Genomic DNA, 23,343 nt, shown 5'->3' with positions numbered 1-23,343 from the left:
GTTTGAACTCTTGAGGCCAGGCTTTGTAGTCAGCTTCTCTGTCCACCAAGCCATGACAGGTGTACCTTTTTCTGGGTGTTTAGCTTCTGTTATCTTTGCTTTAGTCTTTTTAGGGTAATAGGTGTTTTCTTTTACTCATTTGTCTGCCCTATCACCCTTCAGGTGCAGCTTTATATATATAGTTTCAGCCTGTTGATGATAGTCTCATTTGGATGTCTTACTCATACTGCTATAGATTAAGTCAGTCAGTGAAAGACTAGCTAGGGTTTATCTCTCTGCTGTTTATGGTCTTTACCCTGCACCTATCTTCTGTTTCTTTTCAGGGAGTAGGTGGCAAATTCTCTAAGAAAACCTACTTAATCCTTTATTTTGAATTTTGTGGTTTGTTTTACTCACTTTGAGCTCTCTTTCTATTTCAGCACACTTTTTCTCCTTTAGTAAATTTGCACTCTGCTCTGCCCTTCGGTTCTTTAGGAGGAACGTGAAGCGTTCAATGGCCTTTCAGTCAGCATAGGTCCAAGTTGCCATTGTCTAGTCCATTGTTAGTGCTATCTCAACTTATAAAGGAACCACTAGGGAATGCAGGATCAGAATCTCTGACCAGCAGAGTGGGTTGCAGTTTTTAGTGTATTCCTTATTTTCCCAAGTGAGTTGCTACATTACCATAAAAATTTTCCATCCAGACCATTGACCCATGTAGATATTTTGCCATGTACATCGGCAGACTAGCTGTAACAGGTCTGTGTGGTCTCTCTTGAGTCCATATAGTACTTGGACAGCACACTGACCAATTATACGTTCAAAATTTTGGTTGGGTTTGGAGCGATAACCGTCAATCAAACAGTTGTCTCATATATGGACAACCAAAGGCATTGTTTCGTCAGTTGAGAAGAACTTTGGAAATGCTGTTTTAAGTTACTAGATGGAATTGGACATCAAATCCTCAATAAAAACTCAATTTGGCTAAGTTTTAGAGCTGTTAGTGCGTTGTTCCCTTGCTGGCACTGCGAAACATATCTATATGGATGGGACTTTCAAAACTTTTGAAAGTGGATCATAAACATCTTCTGAAAAGCAATTGATCAGCATATTTTGTTGATGGTTCAATTGATATTTCTTTTGCCCCCCTAAATTGTTTTAGTCTTAAGAGAGATAACATAATTTCCCAGAGTATCCCACTAGATAAGACTTTATCTCCTTAATTGGAGAACTTAGGTTTCATTCCACCTCCAGCTTTGGGTCAGAAAAATGGATAAAATATACAGAATGGAGTAATAATTTAGTTGGGATACTATACAGCTCACTAGCCTAAATTCAACAGGTGACCTTTGTTAGTATTCAAATGAACTCCGTTTTACAACCCTTCCTCTGCCGTAACTCTACTCAGCAGCAGTTCATACCTAGCTAACCCTAGTCGCAAAGGGTACCTTCCACTGTAATATTTTATTTAAAGTAAGCACCTCCTCCAATTGCTGTTGCTCCACTGATTCTGGAACAATTTTTCTTTTTCTTCTGCACCTCTTTGCTTCTATGTTATGCCCTCAATAATAAAACTGCTAATTTTCCCTTCAAATAACTGGCCATGTACAACAAAATAACTTTGTGGGCGTGGCCATGTTTTGATTGGCCAGTGTCAGAAAAGAAAAATCAAACATCAAAAGAGAATGTCTGGGGTATACGCCCAGCTGGTTTAAAGGAAAATAAACATCTTTATTTCCGGGAGACATAACTACGGAATGGAGTAGTGCAGAATTTTAAAGAAAAGTGTTCCAGAATCAGTGGAGCACCACCAATTGGAAGAATTTCTCAGAATAAATTCAACATTGACTTGTAGGATTGCCACCTTCCAATAGGTTGGTCTAGAGTTCTAGTTCTCTTCCTCTCTGAAGAGACAATTTGCATAATTATCATATTTCCCAGGGGAGCATTTCGGCTTTAAGTCTCCTCATCTCGGCATGCTTAGCATGTCAATCTCTGCAAGGAGAAACAATACTTATTGGATAACGGTCAGACGCCTCTCAATCAGCCAAACCAGATCTCCGCTTTGCACTGACGAGGGGCAGTACCCCGAAACACAGTGTCTGCAAATTGAGATTCTGGTTTCGCTTCTATCCTAAGTCATGTGACAAGTAGTGTTGAGCAATACCGTCCGATACTTGAAAGTATCGGTATCGGAAAGTATCGGCCGATACCGGCAAAGTATCGGATCTAATCCGATACCAATACCCGATACCAATACAAGTCAATGGGACTCAAGTATCGGACGGTATCCCTGATGGTTCCCAGGGTCTGAAGGAGAGGAAACTCTCCTTCAGGCCCTGGGATCCATATTAATGTGTAAAATAAAGAATTAAAATAAAAAATATTGATATACTCACCTCTCCGACGCGCCCTGGACTTTACCGAGGGAACCGGCAGCCTTCTTTGCTTAAAATGCGCGCATTTACTGCCTTCCGTGACGTCACGGCTTGTGATTGGTCGTGTGCCGCCCATGTGACCGCGACGCGACCAATCACAAGCCGTGACGTAATTTTCAGGTCCTGAATGCCTAATCTAGGCATTCAGGACCTGAAAATTACGTCACGGCTTGTTGTGATTGGTCGCGTCGCGGTCACATGGGCGGCACACGACCAATCACAAGCCGTGACGTCACGGAAGGCAGTAAATGCGCGCATTTTAAGCAAAGAAGGCTGCCGGTTCCCTCGGTAAAGTCCAGGGCGCGTCGGAGAGGTGAGTATATCAATATTTTTTATTTTAATTCTTTATTTTACATATTATATCGATCCGAATACCGATTCCCGATACAACAAAAGTATCGGATCTTGGTATCGGAATTCGGATACCGCCAAGTATCGGCCGATACCCGATACTTGCGGTATCGGAATGCTCAACACTAGTGACAAGGCTCATTAAAGGGTCAACATTGACTTGTAGGATCGCTACCTTCCAATAGGTGGCACTAGAGTTCTAGTTCTCTTCCTCTCTGAAGAGACAATATGCATAATTAGCATATAATAGATCTAGAAGTCATTATTGCATTTAGTGATTTCCTTTAACTTCTTTCATTAATACAAGCTACATTAATTTACACTTATTGTAAATTATTGTATTTATTGTTTTCTTTCTGCTTGTATCCTGCAAAAAATATAATGCAATCGATGCACATCATGATGCAATCCTAATATAAATCCTTACAAATTTGTCATTTTATAACATATCTTATTTTATAAAACTACTCCACCCCCCAAATAAAAAAATAGATACAATTTCAGGAGGAAAAACAGATCTTAGTTAATTTCTTAAATGTTTTACAACTCTATGCTACTCATTGTGACCAGGATTTTTTTTTACAATTTAATAATATATAATGTAACCTCAGCCTGAAGCAATTTTTAAGAATTTGTCCACATTTATCTAACACTGTTTTCAAGTTTGCTCCAGATAAAGTTAGCTGGAAAAACAATTTTAATTTAATTGTTCAGAAATTAGAAGGTGGAAAGTTCCTCTTTCTCTATTTCTTTAGACTCAGTCGGCACTGTAGTGTCATCTTATTAGTTCCCCTTCTATTTTTGCCTTGTGTGATAAATTGTCTGATTAACCTCTTTCTGACATACAGTTACGTCATACTTCAGGTCCCTAACTTTAATGTGGACTCGCACCCAAAGCCCAGATCTTTCCTGGCAGATGATGGCTGATTTATTATCACAATCCATTTTTGGATTTGTGGCATCTCTGGTTCCACTCTGTTTTAAATGTAGCTTTTTTCCTTTTAGAACCAGCGAGGATTAAAGGGACACTGTCATCTGAATTTGGAGGGAACAATCTTCAGCCATAGAGGCGGGGTTTTCGGTTGTTTGATTCACCCTTTCCTTACCCGCTGGCTGCATGCTGGCTGCAATATTGGATTGAAGTTCATTCTCTGTCCTCCGTAGTACATGCCTGCACAAGGCATGTGTGCAGTCTTGCCTTGCGCAGGCGTGTACTATGGAGGACAGAGAATGAACTTCAGTCCAATATTGCAGCCAGCGGGTAAGGAAAGGGTGAATCAAACACCCGAAAACCCCGCCTCTATGGCTGAAGATTGTTCCCTCCAAATTCAGGTGACAGTGTCCCTTTAATGTCAGTTTTTCCCTCAACTGCAGAGATGCTGGGTCAGCTGATGTGTGTGGTGACCACTAGTGATGGGCGAGTATACTCGTTGCTCGGGTGGTCTCCAATTATTTTGGCGTGTGTTAGGGGTCAAGTTCCCGCCTCTGCACAGGGGGAGTCTCGGGCCATCTCCGCTGCAGTCTCCCATTCTTCTCCTGCTGCAGTGGAGCCTGCTCAGCGGAGACGTCGGTCCCAGCGTCTCGCTCACTCTGACTCTGTGCAAAGGGTTACTGCTGCTTTTCCAGCTTCTGCCATTGAAGCCAGTGCTGGGCAGTGGCGAGCAGACGCTTTTGGGACTAAGTCCTGCTTTTCTCCTTCTGAGCATGCCCAGGGTAAGATCTCTCATTGGAGATCGAGGGTCACATGCTTGGATACTGCAGCAAAGCCCATTGGTTCTCCAGGAAGGTCCTGAAGGTGCTCAGGCTCTGTGGCAGCCTCTCATTGGTCCTTCTAGGAAGGTCTTGTACTTGCTGCAGCTATATAAGGTTTGCATGGCCGCACGGCCATGCGCTAGTATCAATGCAAGTTATGTGTTTTGCGCCTATGTGGTCACGCTTGTGTGGATTCAGGGACCCGGCTGAAATAAGCCACCTAGAATACCGGCTCCTCCGGTGAGGAGATTGTGTGTATGGTTTCAGGGCCCCGGCTGAAATAAGCCACCTAGAATACCGGCTCCTCCAGTGAGGAGATTGTGTGTTTGCCTCCTTGACTGCGTGACCACAAGCTGCTTTCCACTCACCAGTTACTGTGTATTCCTGTGGAGTTTAACAGGACACAGCTCTTTCTTTGTAGCGACACTGTGAAGCAGCAGAGATCGCTTCTACCGCCATATAGTGCCGCCGTTTGCCAGTAGCAGGTTCTTTTCCTGCACAGTGGACCCCGGGCTGCGAACGCACCAAATAACATCTCTATATTTACTCGGTGCGTTCCGCCAGCCCTAACAGTATACTAGCGCCAGGGTCTGGCTGGTAAATGGCAGACGATCAGCGTCTACAGTGGTACATCCAGCAGCTGGAGGGTAGGTTGGCGGCTCTTGAGCGCACAACCTCAGCTGTGGATGTTACCGCAGTCGCTGCTCAGGCTGCCAGTGTAGCTGCAGCCAGTTTGTCCTCTGCCACCCCTGCTCCAAGTTTGCTGGTGACAGTAAGCTATGTCGGGGATTCGTGAGTCAGTGCTCTATACATCTTGAGCTCCTGGCTGCACGTTTTCCTATGGAATGGGCGAAAGTAGGATTTATATTATCCCTTTTGTCAGGCAGGGCATTGCAGTGGGTAACGTCGCTATGGGAGTGTAATGATTGTGTGGTGCAGATTGCTCCTCTCTTCCTGGACGCTCTGAAACAGGTCTTTTTGGGACCTCGTGTCACCCACGATACCGCGCTCCAATTGTTGGCAATAGCACAGGGTTCGTCCATGGTCAGCCAGTTCGCTGTCCAATTCCGGACCCTGGTCTCTGAGCTGGAGTGGCTGGATAAAGTCCTTATTCCGGTGTTCTGGAAAGGACTGGCAGACCATGTGAAAGACGCCTTGGCCACCAGGGAGATTCCCGCCACACTGGAGGAGCTCATTACTATATCTACCCGCATCTACCTCCATTTTAATGAGCAGAGGTTAGAGCGGACCCAGTGTAGGCAGAGGTTTCGGCTGGCTCCTACCTTTGCCAGACCTCTAGAATCTTCCGTTCAGGCGTCCGACTCCCATGAGGCCATGGAGGTTTCTCAAGCGGGACCTAAGTCTCAGACCGCTCGAGTACCCGTGGTTTGTAGAAATTGCCAACAACAGGGACATTATGCAAATAAATGTCCATGGCGGTCATGTAAACGATCGCATCTAGTAACCATTGGAGGAGGTTCACTACATACAGCGGCGTTATCCTCCAAGCTGTCCATCAAAGGGACAATCATGATAGGCTCATTCTCTCTAACAGTCGAGATTTGTGTGGACTCTGGAGCAGAGGGGAATTTCATGTCCTCTGCTTTTGCTCTGCGCCATGCAATACCTTTGGTGATGCTCGCCAAACGGGTGACTGTTAGAGTAGTAAATGGGTCGACACTTCCCTCACAAATCACACACCAGACTGTCCCTTTCACGTTATCTATGTCCCCTTCCCACCAGGAGATTATTTCCCTTCTTGTTCTTCCCGACGAAATGGACAAGATTCTGCTGGGAATACCCTGGCTCCGTTTCCACTCCCCACATATTGAGTGGATGTCTGGGAGGATATTGGGTTGGAGTGATTCATGTAAGGGCAGATGTGTGGGGGAGTGCGTTCAGGCTTCCTCTACTGAGATACCCGCAGATCTCTCTTCCCTGCCCAAGTGCTATTGGTCTTATGCAGACATCTTCTCCAAAAAGGCTGCGGAGACCCTTCGGCCTCACCATCCCTATGACTGTCCTATTGATCTCTTGCCTGGAGCAGAACCTCCTCGGGAACGGGTCTACCCCCTCTCTCTCCTGGAAACGGAGGCTATGTCCCAATTAGGGTTGAGCGAAACGGGTCGGCAATTTTCAGAAGTCACCGACTTTTGGCAAAGTCGGGTTTCATGAAACCCGACCCGACCCCTGTGTGGGGTCGGCCATGAAGTCGGCGATCTTCTGAATCTGGAATCGGAATTCCGATACCGATTCCCGATATGTTTAAGATATCGGGAATTGGTATCGGAATTCAGATTTAAGTGTAAAATAAAGAATTAAAATAAAAAATATCGCTATACTTACCCTCTGACGGGCCCTGGTACTAACCGGGAACCTTCCTTCCTTAGAATCAGCCTTCCAGGACCTTGCGGTGACATCGCGGTGACGTCGCTGCTTGTGATTGGTCGCGCGGCCGCCCATGTGACCGCTCGCGCGACCAATCACAAGCCGCGATGTCACCGTGACGTCACCGAAGGTCCTGGAAGGGCTGATTCTTAGGAAGGAAGGCTGCCGGAACGAAGCTGAGGGTGAGTATATTCCTATTAGGAATATACTCACCCTCGGACACGCCCTGCTTCTTTCCGGCAGCCTTCCTTCCTAAGAATCAGCCCTTCCAGGACCTTTGGTGACGTCACGGTGACGTCGCGGCTTGTGATTGGTCGCGCGAGCGGTCACATGGGCGGCCGCGCAACCAATCACAAGCCGCGACGTCACCGCAACGTCACCGCAAGGTCCTGGAAGGCTGATTCTAAGGAAGGAAGGTTCCCGGTTAGTACCAGGGCCCGTCAGAGGGTAAGTATAGCGATATTTTTTATTTTAATTCTTTATTTTACACTTAAATATGGATCCCAGGGCCTGAAGGAGAGTTTCCGCTCCTTCAGACCCTGGGAACCATTGGAAACCCAATGCACTGCATTGGGTTTCGAGTTTCGGCCGACCCCGACCCCGACTTTTTTATAGGATCGGCCGATTTCACTCGACCCGACTTTTGAAAAAGTCGGATTTCGTGAAACCCGACCCGATCCTATAAAAGTAAAGGTCGCTCAACCCTAGTCCCAATACATCCAGGAGAATTTGGCAAGAGGGTTCATTAGGAAGTCAGTGTCACCTGCAGGGGCGGGGTTCTTCTTCGTGCAGAAGAAGAATGGAGAATTACGTCCTTGCATAGATTACAGGGGTCTTAACGCCATCACCGTTAAGAATAAATACGCGTTGCCCCTGATTTCTGAGCTCTTTGATAGGCTACGGGGAGCAAGGGTATTTACCAAATTAGATCTGCGGGGTGCTTATAACCTGATTTGCATCTGTGAGGGGGGCGAATGGAAGACGGCGTTTAATACCAGGGATGGGCACTATGTGTATCTGGTGATGCCCTTCGAGCTCTGTAATGCCCCAGCCATTTTCCAAGACTTTTTCAACGATATCTTCCGGGATATGCTTTCCACCTCGGTAATAGTCAATCTGGATTATATTCTCATCTTCTCTCCAGATATCGACTCCCACCGGAGAGATATTGGCAGTCTTCGACCTCTTACGGGCAAACTCCCTCTATGCAAAGTTGGAGAAGTGTATGTTTGAGCCGGAGTCTTTACCTTTCCTGGGCTATGTCATCTCTGCCCAGGGATTGGCTATTGATCCTGCCAAACTTCAGGCTGTGATGGACTGGCAAGAACCCCATTCTCTTAAAGCGGTGCAGCACTTTATGGGGTTCATTAATTACTATCGTCAGTTCATTCCCCACTTCTTAACTTTGGTACCTCCCTGGGTAGCCCTCACCAAGAAGGGAGCAAATCCCAAATTGTGGTCTGAAGAGGTCTCCAAGGCTTTTTCTTCTATTAAGTCTCATTTTGCTAGCGCTCCCATCCTACATCATCCCGATGTTGATAAGCCGTTTATAATGGAGGTGGATGTCTCATCCCTTGGTGCAGGAGCAGTCCTCTTCCAAAAGGATGCTCAAGGTCGGAAGCATCCTTGCTTCTTCTTCTCCAAGACCTTCACACCAGCGGAGAGGAATTATTCCATCGGGGACAGGGAGTTGCTAGCAATGAAGTTAGCCTTCTCGGAGTGGAGACATCTTTTGGAGGGGGCTCGCTTTCCTTTCCAGGTCTTCACGGACCACAAAAATTTGGTTTATGTACAAACAGCCCAGCGGCTAAATTCTCATCAGGCCAGATGGTCATTGTTCTTCTCCCGGTTCCCCTTCACCCTCCATTATCTCGCTGGGGAGAAGAACATTCGTGCTGACGCCCTCTCTCACTCCGTAGTGTCATCTGAGGAGGAGGAAGGGGAGCCTCGGCTTATTGTCCCTTCTGAGAGCTTGAGAACCGTAGCTCCAGTTTCTCTAGAGTTTGTGCCTCTGGGCAAGACTTTTGTACCCATTAATTTGCGACCGGAGGTTCTCTCTTGGGCTCATTCGCCAGAGTGGGTGGACACTTTGGGACAAAGAGGACATCTGAACTGCTGGCGAGGACGTACTGGTGGCCACATATGGTCCGTGACGTCAGAGATTATATTCGGGCGTGTGCCTCCTGCGCCAAAAATAAGTCTCCTCGACAATGGCCAGCTGGGTTACTCTATCCCTTGCCAGTGGCAGACAGGTCCGGGGAGATGGTCGGGATGGACTTTGTGGTGGGTTTGCCCAAGTCTCGTGGCTGTACCATCATTTGGGTTATCACCGATCATTTTTCTAAAATGGTGCATTTGGTGCCGCTTCCACGGCTACCTTCTGCACGGGCCTTGGCAGCGTTGTTCATAGAAAACTTCTTCCGCCTACACGGTATGCTGGACAAAATTGTCAGTGACCGGGGTCCCCAGTTTGCGTCTCGGTTCTGGAGAGAGCTTTGTCGTCTTCTCTGCATTGAGTTGAATCTCTCTTCCACATATCATCCCGAGATGAATGGGTTGGTAGAGAGGGCCAACCAGACCTTGGTCACATATCTGTGACATTTTGTCTCAGCCAGGCAGGATGACTGGGCTTCCCTGCTACCGTTGGCGGAGTTTGCACTGAACAACGCCGTAGCCGACTCCACTGGACAAACCCCATTCCTCCTTAACTATGGTCAGCATCTGCGGGTACTTGTGCCTATGCCCGTGTCTTCCGCTGACTCCAGGGTGGCAGACTGGGCTGTGGGGGCCTCCAAGGAGACAATGAGGTCCTCCGCCGATGCACATCGGTGCCCCGCTCCAACCTTTGCTCCTGGCGATGTAGTGTGGCTCTCCGCCCGTAATATCAGGCTGCGAGTTGAGTCCACTAAGTTTGCACCTCTCTACTTGGGCCCTTTCAAGGTCCTCGAACGGGTTAACCCTGTGGTCTACCGTTTAGCCCTTCCACCACACCTGGGTATCAACGACACCTTTTATGTGTCCCTCTTGAAACCCGTATACATGTCTCGGTTTTCTGAGTCATCTGCCGGGACATCGGGTTCGTCTATAGACGATTACGAGGTGAACGCTATTTTGGGGTGCAAGGTGGTATTGGTGGACTGGAAGGGTTATGGTCCTGAGGACAGGTCCTGGGAGCCTACTGAGCACATTCGGGCTCCGCAGCTCATTGCTGCCTTCGAGCGTAGCGAGGTCCAGGGAGGGGGGCCCTAGGAAGGGGGATAATGTTGGGGGTCGAGTTCCCGCCTCTGCACAGGGGAAGTCTCGGGCCATCTCCGGTGCGGTCTCCCATTCTTCTCCTGCCACAGTGGAGCCTGCTCAGCGGAGACGTCGGTCCCAGCGTCTCGCTCACTCTGACTCTGTACAAAGAGTTACTGCTGCTTTCCCTGCTTCTGCCATTGAAGTCAGTGCTGGGCTGCGGCGAGCCAGACGCTTCTGGGACTAAGTCCTGCTTTTCTCATTCTGAGCATGCCCAGAGTAAGATCTCCCAGTGGAGATCGAGGGTCACATGATCAGATACTGCAGCTTAGGCCATTGGTCCTTCAGGAAGGTCCTGTAGGTGCTCACGCTCTGTGGCAGCCTTTCATTGGTCCTTCTAGGAAGGTCCTGTACATGCTGAAACTATTTAAGGCTCGCATGGCCACACGGCCATGCGCTAGTATTGTTCTAAGTTATGTACTTTGTGCCAGTGTGGTCATGTGTGATTGTGTTCAGGGACCCGGCTGAAATAAGCCACTAGAATACCGGCTCCTCCGGTGAGGAGATTGTGTGTATGGTTTCAGGGCCCCAACTGAAATAAGCCACCTAGAATACCAGCTCCTCCGGTGAGGAGATTGTATATTTGCTTCCTTGACTGCGTGACCACAAGCTGCTTTCCGCTCAGCAGTTACTGTGTATTCCTGTGGAGTTTAACAGGACACAGCTCTTTCTTTGTAGCGACTCTGTGAAGCAACAGAGATCGCTTCTACCGCCATATAGTGCGCCGTTTGCCAGCAGCAGGTTCTTTTCCTGCACGGTGGACCCCGGGCTGCGAACGCACCAAATAACATCTCTATATTTACTCGGTGCATTCCGCCAGCCCTAACAGCGTGCTTGGAGATTTAGTTTTCGTCGCCTCAACTGCATGATTTGCGTCTGCTAGACAGGCTGAATACACGTGGGAATTTTCTAACAAACAGGCAATCCCCACATGTATTCAGCCTGTCTAGAAGTCACAAGTCATGCAGAAGTCACGAGTCATGCAGTTGAGGCGAAGAAAACTAAATCTCCGAGCATGCCAACATACTCGGAGGACACTCCTGATGGTGGTGGGGGGATGGACCCACTTAGGGTGTTAGGGGAGTGCAGGGACAGGCTCAGGTTTGAGCTCAGGCGATGACCATCCCCCATTTCCCTATCAGTAGGGCCTTCCTCTTTCCATTACCACCCCATTGTGTGTGTTGCGCCATCTGCTGACCGACCCTCAGTTGGGTCCTGTCACATCATGACAATTATTCAATCATCATCTGCCTCTAACAGCTGTGGATGGTGTGAGATCACCTGTGGCTGTTAACATGTTAAATTCTGCTGTCAATCTTTGACAGCGGCATTTAACATGCAGAGACAGTGATGGGCTGCAATGACAACCTGGGGGTCTGCTAAAGACCTTTGTGTTTGTCATGATGATCCTCCTGTGAAAGTCAGTGTTTAGCTACTGTTCATAAGGAGACTGTGATTTTTCCATAAATAGCTGTGTTGATACACTGCTATGTATGGTACAAGCGATCAGAAGATCTCACGTTAAAGTCCCCTAAGGGGATTAATAAATACATTAATATTTGAAAAAAAGTGTTTTTAGAAATGCAGAATTTTTTTTTTTAAAGTTTAAATCATTCCCCTTTTTAAAAATAAACAATTTAAAAATACACATATTTGGTATCACTGCATTCATAAAAGTCTGATCCATCAAAACATAAAATAAATTAATCTGATTGGTAAACAGCTTAACGAGAAAAAAAATCAAAACAATAGATTTGGCATTAGCAACATTGCAATAAAAAGTAATATGATGCGATCAACACATCATATCTACCCCAAGGTTATATCAGTAAAAATGTCAACTAAGGGCAAAAAATAAAGCTTCATATAGCCCCATATACTGAAAATTGAAAATGTTATGGATCTCGGAAAATGGCTAATTTTTTAGCATTTTTTGGCAATTTATGTTAAAAAAAAATTCAAAAAGCTATACATGTTTGGTATCTGTGTAAATGATCTGGTGAATCATATTGCCAGGTCAGTTTTACCATATAATGAACATGGTAAATAAGTAAAAAAAACATAAAAAATTAAGGAATTGTCCTTTTTTTTTTTGCAATTTTTGTATTTGTTTTTTTCCACTTTACAGTGCATCACATGATGAAATATGAAATGAATGGTGTCATTCAAAAGTACAACTTTTTCAGCAAAAAGCTAGCCCTCAAATGGTTATGTGGACGAAAGAATGAAAAAAGCAATGAAAACAAAAAGTGAAAAATAGCCATGTCAAGAAGGGGTTCAGACTCAAATAAGACAATTTTAATTCAGTAGTGACAACTAAAGACAAATTATTCCCCCTTAGACAATATAGACACATTCAGCACAATGTCACATGCAAAGAATGTATGTAACAAGGAGCACATAGTGTATGGACTCTGGGAATTACACTATATCAGAGGTGCGAAATTACAGATATAACAAATGTTCCAGATCTAACACTTTTTATAGATCTGGTAGCTAATATTCAGTTGATTCTCCCATAATTAAAATTAATGAACAATTAATTACATACCAAGTCCCGTGAGTAGCATGAGACACAACCCAGTCGCCTGCATCTGACATTTGAGGAAGCAAATTACCTTATTTCCTGAAACTTGCAATATCCTATTTTGCAAAGCATTCCATTATTGATTTTTCCGTTAACAGAAAAGCTAATGTGCTTTCACAGATGAGGCGACCAAAGAATTGTCTCTTTACTTTAATAATGTAAATGGTTATTCCCACCGTTGCAATATTTTTGACAAAGTACAGTAAATGTTTGCAGTCACTCTATGTAACTTTTGCAGAATTCGGAATCTTAACGAACTGCACACTACACGTTGTCAGGATTCTCCAATGTTGCTGCCAAGGGTGGGGGGTCACATGTCGATTTAGATGTGCCCAGCCTCCCTCAAAACAAGCAAAATGAGAGATAGGAGCTTATCAAGTCAGTATGTGACCACATGTATGCAAATGGCATGCTTGCATACATGGGAATGTCCATTCTCAGCAACTGCAACATCGGTATGTGCGCTATAAGGATTCAGAAGTCTGCAGTTACATAAACAGACTGCACACTTTTACCACAATACTGGTCAACCCCTTTAATGTACATAATAAGTTCACCATAATCTACTACTTTCTGTATCCAATTTCTAATAGATGAGTGAGCAATCCTATACTTTCACTGGTAAAACTACTTTCCCTAGCTTGACCCTGCTTCTCCTCAGTGCTGCAGATCCCTTCCCTACCTCTCCTGTGTGCTCCTGACTAGTCATACATCTAAGTTATCATCAGTCTAACCTAAGTGTTGATTTTACCTTATCCTTCTGTGCATTATACTTTCACTGGTTAATCTACTTTCCCTAGCTGCACCCTGCTTCGCCAAAGTGCTGCAGATCCCTTCCCCCTCTCTCGTGTGCTCCTGACTAGTCTTACAACTAAGTTATCATCAGACTAACCTAAGTGTTGATTTCACCTTATCCTTCTGTGCATTATACTCTCCCTTTTAAATCTACTCTCCCTTGCTGCACCCTGCTTCTCCTTAGTGCTGCAGATCCCTTCCCTCCCTCTCCCGTGTGCTCCTGACTAGTCTTAAGGTAGCTTCACACTAAGCGACGCTGCAGCGATACAGACAACGATGCCGATCGCTGCAGCGTCACTGTTTGGTCATTGGAGAGCTGTCACACAGACCGCTCTCCAGCAACCAACGATGCTGAGGTCCCCGGGTAACCAGGGTAAACATCGGGTTGCTAAGCACAGGGCCGCACTTAGTAACCCGATGTTTACCCTGGTTACCAGTGTAAAAATGTAAAAAAAACAAACACTACATACTCACCTTCGCGTCCCCCCCGGCGTCCACTTCCTGCACTGACTGTGAGTGCCGGCCCTAACAGCAGAGCGGTGACGTCACCGCTGTGCTGTGCTTTCACTTTACGGCCGGCACTCAGTCAGTGCAGGAAGCAGACGGCGAGGGACCTGACGGACAGCAGAAGGTGAGTATGTACTGTTTGTTTTTTTTACTTTTACAATGGTAACCAGGGTAAATATCGGGTTACTAAGCGTGGCCCTGCGCTTAGTAACCCGATATTTACCCTGGTTACCATTGTGAAACATCGCTGGTATCATTGCATTTGCTGTCAAACACAACAATACACGGCGATCTGATGACCAAATAAAGTTCTGAACTTTCCTAAACGACCAGCGATATCACAGCAGGATCCTGATCGCTGCTGCCTGTCAAACTCAACGATATCGCTATCCAGGAAGATGCAACGTCACGGATCGCTAGCGATATCGTTTAGTGTGTAGGTACCTTTACATCTAAGTTATCATCAGTCTAATCTAAGTGTTGATTTCCCCTTATCCTTCTGTGCATTATACTTTCAATGGTAAAACTGCTTTTCCTAGCTGCACCCTGCTTCTCCTCAGTGCTGGAGATCCCTTCCCTCCCACTCCCGTGTGCTCCTGAATAGTCTTACATCTAAGTTATCATCAGTCTAATATAAGTGTTGGTTTCACCTTATGCTTCTGTTCATTATCTGCTCCTACACAATAACCTGCCTAACTACATCAGAATAGATGTCTGTGTGGTTTGTGAAATAGTTAAATTTCTTCAAAAATCTGAGTAAAAACAACCAGAAAGGCAGAAATACAAAATGATTATCATCTGCTCTTATGTTATTTTTTGTCATGTGAGAATGGTTGTTGGTAGAGACAAGCAAATCGATTCGATGTCAATGAAATTAAAGTTTAGTTTTATGAAGTTCACATGTCTCAATAAATAAAAATTAGCAATTTTATTTGCACAAATTGTCAAAAGTAAAGCCTTCCATCTCTTTATATAATGCAGACGATTTCATCAGTAACAGATGGCTAACATAACCTCAAGCGTAACATTTTGGACTTTCCCATAATACCTTGCAACATTTCCAAAATCAAGGCATTGAATTGTGAGCATCACTAAAAAAAGTGTGTGTGTCACTAACAATTTTTTTTGTGTTCATGTCACAGCAATGCAGTGCTCTGTTTCAGTTGCGGGCTTTTTCGTCATGTACCTGCCTATAAATTCTTATCGCATTATGTATTGGAAAAAAGGTTAAACTTTCTTGAAAGATAAATGTATACATTTTATTTAGCATGTTTATGTTTGCACCTGTTATACAAGTCCAATTTGACAACCCTACATGCCAGACCTATACTGTAGCATGCCGTCATATTCTGCTTGCTGTACATGTATTTACCTACCTAGTATTTACTTTAACGTTCTTTTTTGTCAAGTTCTATATAATAAAGGTTGCAAAGATTGTAAAAGCTTCATTACTGGGTTGTATAAAATGTATGGTAAAAGAAAAAGTGGAAATGTTTGTGGTAGTGTAAAAGAAAAGAAAAACATCATATTCAAGGATGTAGGAGGTGCAAAAAGCAGCAGAAGCACCAACACCATTCCCACCAGCTGTCTAGGCAGTAGAACTGTCAAGTGCAGGTACCAATTGACCTCCATTGCCTCTGCCAAACATTTAATTGGGGAGGAGATGGAAGGTGTTGTGGAATATATGGCGCATCACTTGTCTCCGTCATCACAAGATGATGATACCTTAGACAGCCGGTGTCACTGTCAGAGGTAACATTATCCTGCTATGTTGGAAACAAGTAATGTGCCAAATATTCCACATTGTTCTGCAAAGAACAGTCTGATTTTTGGACTGTTTTTCTATTTTATGAAAATTTATGTAAAATTTGAGAACCCAGAATACCGTCTATTTTTTTGCTGAAGTCATTTTGGCTTAACTAAGGCTTTGCTTGTATTAAAGTGCTTGACAAGGATTGGACACAGTCCACAGGGACCTCAAAGTGATACACATGTCTTTTCAGGGAAATTAGTTGCTTTAAGTTATTACAATTTTTGTCAAGTCAATTTGTTGCTAACTGATTTTTGGGAAAAATTAATTAAACTTGGTGAATTTGAATTTTAAAAGACTCGGTTATATCTATTGTTGGTGTCTGTGATTTTTTTTTTATCACTTTGATGATTTTATCTCCTTTAATGTTGGTGACAATCATATTTCCCAAACTGTTGGCTTTCCCAAAAACAATTTTAGAGGTTTCTGAAATATGTTCCCTAGTCAATCTATTAGATAGAACAATATTTACAGACTACAGACACATAGATCCAATTCAGAACATGACTTATTTGCACTCTAATAGTTAATGGCTAGTGATGAGCGAATATACTCGTTACTCGAGATTTCCCAAGCAGGCTCGGGTGTCCTCCGAGTATTTCTTAGTGCTCGGAGACAAGTTTTCATCGCCGCAGCTGAATGATTTACATCTGTTAGTCAGCATAAGTGCATGTAGGGGTTGCCTGGTTGCTAGGGAATCCTCACATGTAATCAAGCTGGCTAACAGATGTAAATCATCCAGCTGTAGCGATGAAAACTAAATCTCCGAGCACTAAAAAATACTCGAAGGACACCCGAGCGTGCTCGGGAAATCTCGAGTAACAAGCATATTCGCTCATCACTATTAATGGCACATCTGATGTACTGATTTTGATGATTAGATCCCATCAGGGAAGGAACTTATCCTCCTCCATCTCTTTTTCTAAAAACAGCTGATGCTGAGTTCCAGAACATGGAAGATTTTAGCAATAGAAGGATGGCAATATATCAAACTCTTCTTCTTGATACAAGAGTCAATCAAAAAATAAGCTGATAGTGCAATATTTCTGCAGAAGAATCACGGGGGAAAAGAAGCACGCAAACTTCTCATTGGAATCAGTTTGCAGTCTATTAATGCACGGTTTTCCTGGATCCTTCAAGGACAAAAATACAGTTTTTTATAACTTCTCTTCTCTCTGGCCATTGGAGAGAGATCCCAAATTTGTTCCTCTAACAAACAAAACTCTTTACTTTTTCAAAGTTGCATATTCCACATCATCGTCATGTCTGGCTCTTGACGAGTTTTGGCCTGCTTGGTTGGGCTGTCTATGGGAAATTACTGAATATTCAACTTCAGTTGATGGCTGTGTCATCTAGAACATAAGAACACAACAAATAAAATTTGTAATATAACATTTTGTTAGCTGTCAATAATCCATATGTAGACCTACTTACTACACAGGGAAATGAAAAACAGCTGAAATTATAGTCCCTGCTGAGTGATAAACTCCGACTCAAATGTTGAGTTGTATCGGCTTGATTAATCACCTTATTAAACCAGTTTGACGATGTCATGTGTAGCCATTTTGCTCCATAAAGATAGTAACAAAAAGTTAGCTAGTGGTTCTAGTGGAATATTTGCCTCAAGTTTTGGTTCTGTGGCTCCAATGATATCGGTAGACAGAGAAGGGTCATGTAATCATGAGCTGCTAGGTTGTGAGTGGATGTCTCATCAGTATTTTGCACCTGTGCTGCCACCATCTTTTTTATATGGGTTTGATGTGTCCTAATGCATTAGTTCTGATACCTGGGCAAGTAATTACTGTTTTCTTTTTTGTTGTGTTAATTCTTGAAATTTTGGGGAACTTTAAATTTCTCCTTTTGTGACTTTGCTTTTAATTTCTTCACGCACCGACTCACGTGAGGGGAGCCACCTCTGATCACCACGTTAATCTGGATAACACCCAACTGCACTTTCTTTGCTCCCTAGCCATCTCACTCATCATGAAAACTTATTTATATATGTCCTGTTAGGTAATTTTTATGCCATGGAGGGATGTTCTAAATCATAAACTCTCCCTCTTTCAAACAAAGTAGAGAATTACTAGATGGGGTGGTTCCCACTCCAACAGACAAATCATATATTTAATGGTCACCCATTCATTTCTGGCAGACTAATCACAACTGTATATAGTTTTCTATGGTCACCCACTCAATAGAATGGAGCTAGGTAATACTATACTGTAGATACTTCTGGAGAAATGAGTCATCAGAAGAGTATCACATTATTTCCATGGTGGCATCATTCTTAGGAGTGCCGAGAGATGGCTTGGGGAACAGTTTTAAGTAAATTTTTGTCATGAACAGAAAAACTACTTACTTCACTGTTGCTGTAAATTACTTGGTTTCCTGCAAAGCTTATATCAAATGAAGGCCTAAAATAAACAGAATCCAAAGAGAAAGATTATTCAATACAATTTTCCCTTAACAACCCTCATGTGAGGGTTTGGGTTATACAAGATCATGAGTAAGACTTCATAGTTGAAACACGTTGATCCTCCTCACTGGTGTACCAGGTGTTTGCTATGTAAAGATTTTTCTTGTTGAAGAACTATTTATCGCTTTAGTTGTCTAATAAAGTCTCACAAAGTCTGAACTGCCTCCACCTCCAGCTGGATCATTTCTCTTTTTGTCTTCATTTGCTGTGGGCGCTCACCCCGAACCGTGCTGGGCGTTGGCAGGTCTGGGGATTTCGTTTAAGACCGGTAAGCTGACTACATTCCTTTTTTCTTTTGTTATACAAGAAAAACGTCTACATTACTTTGTGTTGGAGGTACAGTAGTAAGAAACTTAGTCCATGTATTTAAAGAAACACTCTTCCTCCTTCCATAAAAAATATGTTCTTAATATATTGCAATCATTATTTTATATAGCACTGTGTACTTACAATTGCTAATTTTACCTTTTTACCCAGTTAATTCTACTCTTTTCCATTGGGTCTATGACATCACGTGATTAAAAAATGATTTGCTGCATCCTTCTAAGGGTTATGTAGAAACAGGAAGTCTATTTTCCCTGCATGAGTCATGAGTCACTGCAAACGTCCCTGGCAGGGGGAGGAAGGAGCAGCTGGGTCAGGAGTTGAAGACGGAATGATTAATGCAGGGAAAAGAAAGTTGCTGTTTCTATGTAGAGCAGTGAAAAGAAAATAATTAACTGGGCAGAAAAGCAAAATGAGCAATTATAAGTAAACAGTGCTGTATAATATGATTATTGCAATATAGAAAAAGGTTAAAAACTTTGAAGGGAGGAGGAGTAGAGGGAGGAAGAGGAGGAGGAGCAGAGGGAGGGGTGTGTCCTTAAAATGTTTGTAGTCTTTAATATTAGAAATTGATGGCATATTGCTTGGATATCTCTTCCATATATGATATGTGATGATCCTACTGCTTGGTCCACAACAGATCATAAGATGTATGTTGTATGAAGTTAGTCAGAGAAGTTGTGTGACGTTGACGCTGCATCTTGTATTTCAGCCAATCCTACTCAAGGAAATGGGAGCAAACTCCAACTAAGATTCAAAGATAAACTCACTCTGATCTCGCAGGAGGTGGTAGACCATTGTGACTACTCTGGATATTTCCGTGATGATTGTCATCCTTAGCCATATCGTTCTACGAGAAAACATTGCCATAATTACTATTTTTTTAATTTCCTGAATGAAGGGCATAGAAATATATAACAATGGAAACATAAAGACAATTACGTAATTCACAATGACATATGGAGAAAATGAAAAGCGAAGGAGGAAGATCAATGTTGACCATTCAGAAGCACTCACCTCATTGGAAATCTTGGTCAATGTTTCATGAATTGAAGAGGACTTCTTCTTTCGTCTATTGAAAATAATAAAAAGTAACACTGTAAATGTATTCAAAAATGAAGAAACCATCTGTAAGAAGTAAAAATATTAAATGTGTGTTTTGAAAAGTGAACATAAAACAGTTCTGTCCATCATTCTAAATGGAGAATTTTATGGACAACACACATAGATACGGTACGTAAATCCTTTTACATTGGCCTTGAACTAGATATTTTAAATGACTGATAATGGCAATTTTGGGGGTAGCAAAGTCACTCACAAAATCGATGTTTGAGGGCTTAACATCTCAAATATGTGAGTATGAATCTGAACCCAAGTATAGGCCACAGATCACATATAGATTCATAAAGACTTTTTCAGGCTAACTTTCAAACTTTTTGGTCAAATCATCAATTTTAACAAACCAAACATGAATAACGTGATTCAGATTAAATATCCACCTGAAATAATATAATTATAATTTAAAAAAAAACACTTGTTTTCCAGAACTCAATATTGTCCATGACATTAACTATTCCCACAGGTAATTTCACCTACAAGTTGAACAATAAATAATTGATTTGTTCATGATTTGTCCTCATCGTAAACAACTTGAAGGACATTGGGAAACGCATCTACAGTATGCTGCGTAGTAAATGGCACAACATTTGTAATGCAAGAAAGTTTTAGACTCGCTAATGTTATGAGGTCAACGAAAAACTCTGTAGTAGGAAGCCATTTATTGGTGGGCTGTTCTGTTAACCACAAAACAAAGCAAATACGGTTTATGTACATTTTGTATTCAAAATACATTTTTTACAATAATGTGGCATTCCCATGAAGATACAGACGAGACTTAAAAATATACGTTGATTTGTGATTTCAGCAATAGCAATTTAGTTCTTCTTATTACTTTTTTTTCTTACCTTAGGCAAAGGCAGAGGAACACAATAAACAAAAGTAAAAACAAAGCTCCGGCAACTGAACCCCAAATCACAGGTGAATACAAAATCTTATCTGTAAGGAAGCAGAAAAGTCAAAATGGCTTTAATTAGGGAATTTAAATAATTTGAATTATGCAAATTAAAGGGAATCTGTTGCTAGGTTTTTACTACCTTACCGTAATGTAGGGACAAATACTGCTTCCAGTGAGGTGTCACTTAGTTTAATGGGTGCAGCAGTTGTGACACAATCAGAATTTTTAAATGTAGCATGTGGCAGAGCTCAAAAGCTAACCCTGCCCACACCAGGCTGTCTATGAACATTGCCTATTGACAGGGAGCTGCTAATCAGTACTGGAGGCGGAGTTGGAACAGGACTCATGTGAGCACCAGTCCAGGAAGTGATAATCTGTCCTGCTGATAAGTCACCCGTGGCATTGAAACAACAGCACACAGCTTAATAAGTGACACATCGCTGAAATCAGTGTCTCAGTCCCTGCATCATACGATACAATACAATACGATACAATATGATACTTTATTGATCCCGAGGGGAAATTACAGTATTACAGCAGCAATACAAACAGCAATACATAAAATATTAGGACACAAATCTTGCACAAGTATACCAACATTACATAACAAATAAATGTAGGTAGTTCAGGTATATAAGTCACTGCTGATTGACATTAGTACACCTGCAATCAGTCATTGTTGTCTACCACCCTTAGGAAATTATTATACATCCCCATATCAGTAGGTACAAACGATATCCAGAATTTCTCCTTCTTGCACCTTAATAGGATTAGACAGCTGCTGAATGTGCTCTTCTGCTTCAAGAACAGCTCGTATAGCAGGTGTGTATTATTGATCTTTATAGCCCTACACTTCTTCTGAGTCCTATCCTCCAATGCCTCCTCAAAAGAGTCCAGATGGAGGCCAACAGCCGCGCTTGCCTTCTTGATAAGTTTGTTGAGCTTATTAGTGTCAGAAACTCGCACACTATTGCCCCAGCATATGATAGCAAAAAAAAATGGCGCTTGCACAACGGACTGGTAAAACATTTCAAGCATTTTACGAATTGAATGACCTGAGCTTCCGAAGAAAGTATAGTTTGCTCATTCCCTTTTTGTAAACCTTTTCTGTATGACACCTCCAATAGAGTTTACTGTCAAGGTGAACCACCAAATATTTGTAGCTTTCAACAATCTCAACCTCCTGGCCAGCAATACTGATCGGTAAGTAATGCTCCTTTTTCTTTCTATAACTTACCACCAACTCCTTGGTTTTCTTTACATGTAGTTCTATACAGTTAGTCTGGCACCAATCCACAAAGTCGGAAACCACCCTTCTATATTCCTCCTCCCCCGGCCCCCACAATGCCCCCTACAATCACTGAGTCATCTGAGAATTTTTGGAAGTGACAAAAATCTGATTTATACTGAAAGTCAGCTGTATACAATGTGAAGAGGAAGGGCAACAGCACTGTACCCTGAGGGGCTCCAACACTGCTCCCTACACTGCCAGATACCACCTCCTCCATCATTACAATCTGCGGCCTGGTAGTCGTTTATCCAGTTCACCAAACCCTCATCTACCACCATATCAGTCAACTTATTACATAGTAAGGGCAGGTGTAAGGTATTGAAAGCACTTTAGAAGACAAAGAACATGGCGCAAACTACAGATCTATCATTGTCCAAGAATGAATGTAATGGATGTAGCAGAGACACTACAGCATCATCCACCCCCAATCTCTGCTGGTACGCAAACTGCAGGGGGTCAGTAAAAGCCCTCACCCTCGGACACAAGTAGGCGAGTATTATTCTCTCCAAGGACTTCATAGCATGTGATGTTAAGGTCACTGGACAATAATCTTGTAGGGAAGTTGGAAAAGTGGTCTTAGAACGGGGCACCAGGCAGATGGTCTTCCACAATTCTGGTACACCCTGTGATTGAAGGCTCCAGTTAAACAGGTGCTGGAAGACAGTACACAGTTGGTGTGCACACGCTCTGAGGACACGTGAACTGAGGCCATCAGGCCCAGCTGCTTTGCCAATAACAAGTCTAAACTCTTTGTCACCTTGCTTTGGGAGACAGTGAAAGCAGGCAGTTTACCCCGAATGTCAATGCTGCCGATCGCTTTCCAGCTACATCCCCTATTCCTGATGATGCTGTGCTTGTGTTGGTGAATCTGTTGAAAAACTCTTTCATTTAATTAGCCAAGGGCAGATCCACTTCCCCACGCTCCAGCTTTGCCTTAAACCCAGTTAGCTGTTTCATGCCAGACCCCACCTTCATGGATGTGTTGAGTGACAATTTATTTTCTAATTTAATTCGGAACGCCTCGCGGCATTCTTAATTTTCCCCTTTAAATCCCTTTGTGTTAATTTCAGTTTCTTTGTATGCTTCATTGTAAATGCCTTTCTTTTTTCTTGTTTAGTAAGTGTTTCAATTCTTTTGTAATCCAAGGCTTGTTATTTGCATAACATTGAATCTTTTTAGCTGGTACAACAGTGTCAGTACAAAAATTTATATAATCAGTTACTCGCCCGACAATATCATTTACATCATCATGCTCTCCCCTGTCTCATATCACCTCCCAGTCTGTGAGGTCAAAGCAGTCTTGTAGAGCCTCCTCCGCTGCTGGAGTCCACTGTTAT

The 23,343-nt window shown here is 43.1% G+C and overlaps 1 protein-coding gene across 2 annotated transcripts in view; it reads right to left on the bottom strand.

The window, feature by feature from the left end:
• Nucleotides 1–16,695: 16,695 nt before the first annotated feature.
• The window catches only part of LOC143768704 (B-cell receptor CD22-like), a 44,639-nt gene continuing 37,991 nt past the window's right edge, over nucleotides 16,696–23,343 (bottom strand). For both annotated transcript variants that reach the window (XM_077257357.1, XM_077257356.1), the window contains 5 exons: nucleotides 20,666–20,756; nucleotides 19,719–19,773; nucleotides 19,472–19,551; nucleotides 18,261–18,315; nucleotides 16,696–17,253 (listed from right to left, as the gene is read on the bottom strand). In XM_077257357.1, coding sequence (XP_077113472.1) covers nucleotides 17,128–17,253; nucleotides 18,261–18,315; nucleotides 19,472–19,551; nucleotides 19,719–19,773; nucleotides 20,666–20,756 — 407 coding nt within the window. In that variant the 3' untranslated portion in view covers nucleotides 16,696–17,127. The remainder of the gene's footprint in view (nucleotides 17,254–18,260; nucleotides 18,316–19,471; nucleotides 19,552–19,718; nucleotides 19,774–20,665; nucleotides 20,757–23,343) is intronic.

This window comes from Ranitomeya variabilis, chromosome 4 (assembly GCF_051348905.1).
Source record: "Ranitomeya variabilis isolate aRanVar5 chromosome 4, aRanVar5.hap1, whole genome shotgun sequence".
NCBI lineage: Eukaryota > Metazoa > Chordata > Amphibia > Anura > Dendrobatidae > Ranitomeya > Ranitomeya variabilis.
This window is presented reverse-complemented; position numbering and strand designations above follow the sequence as displayed.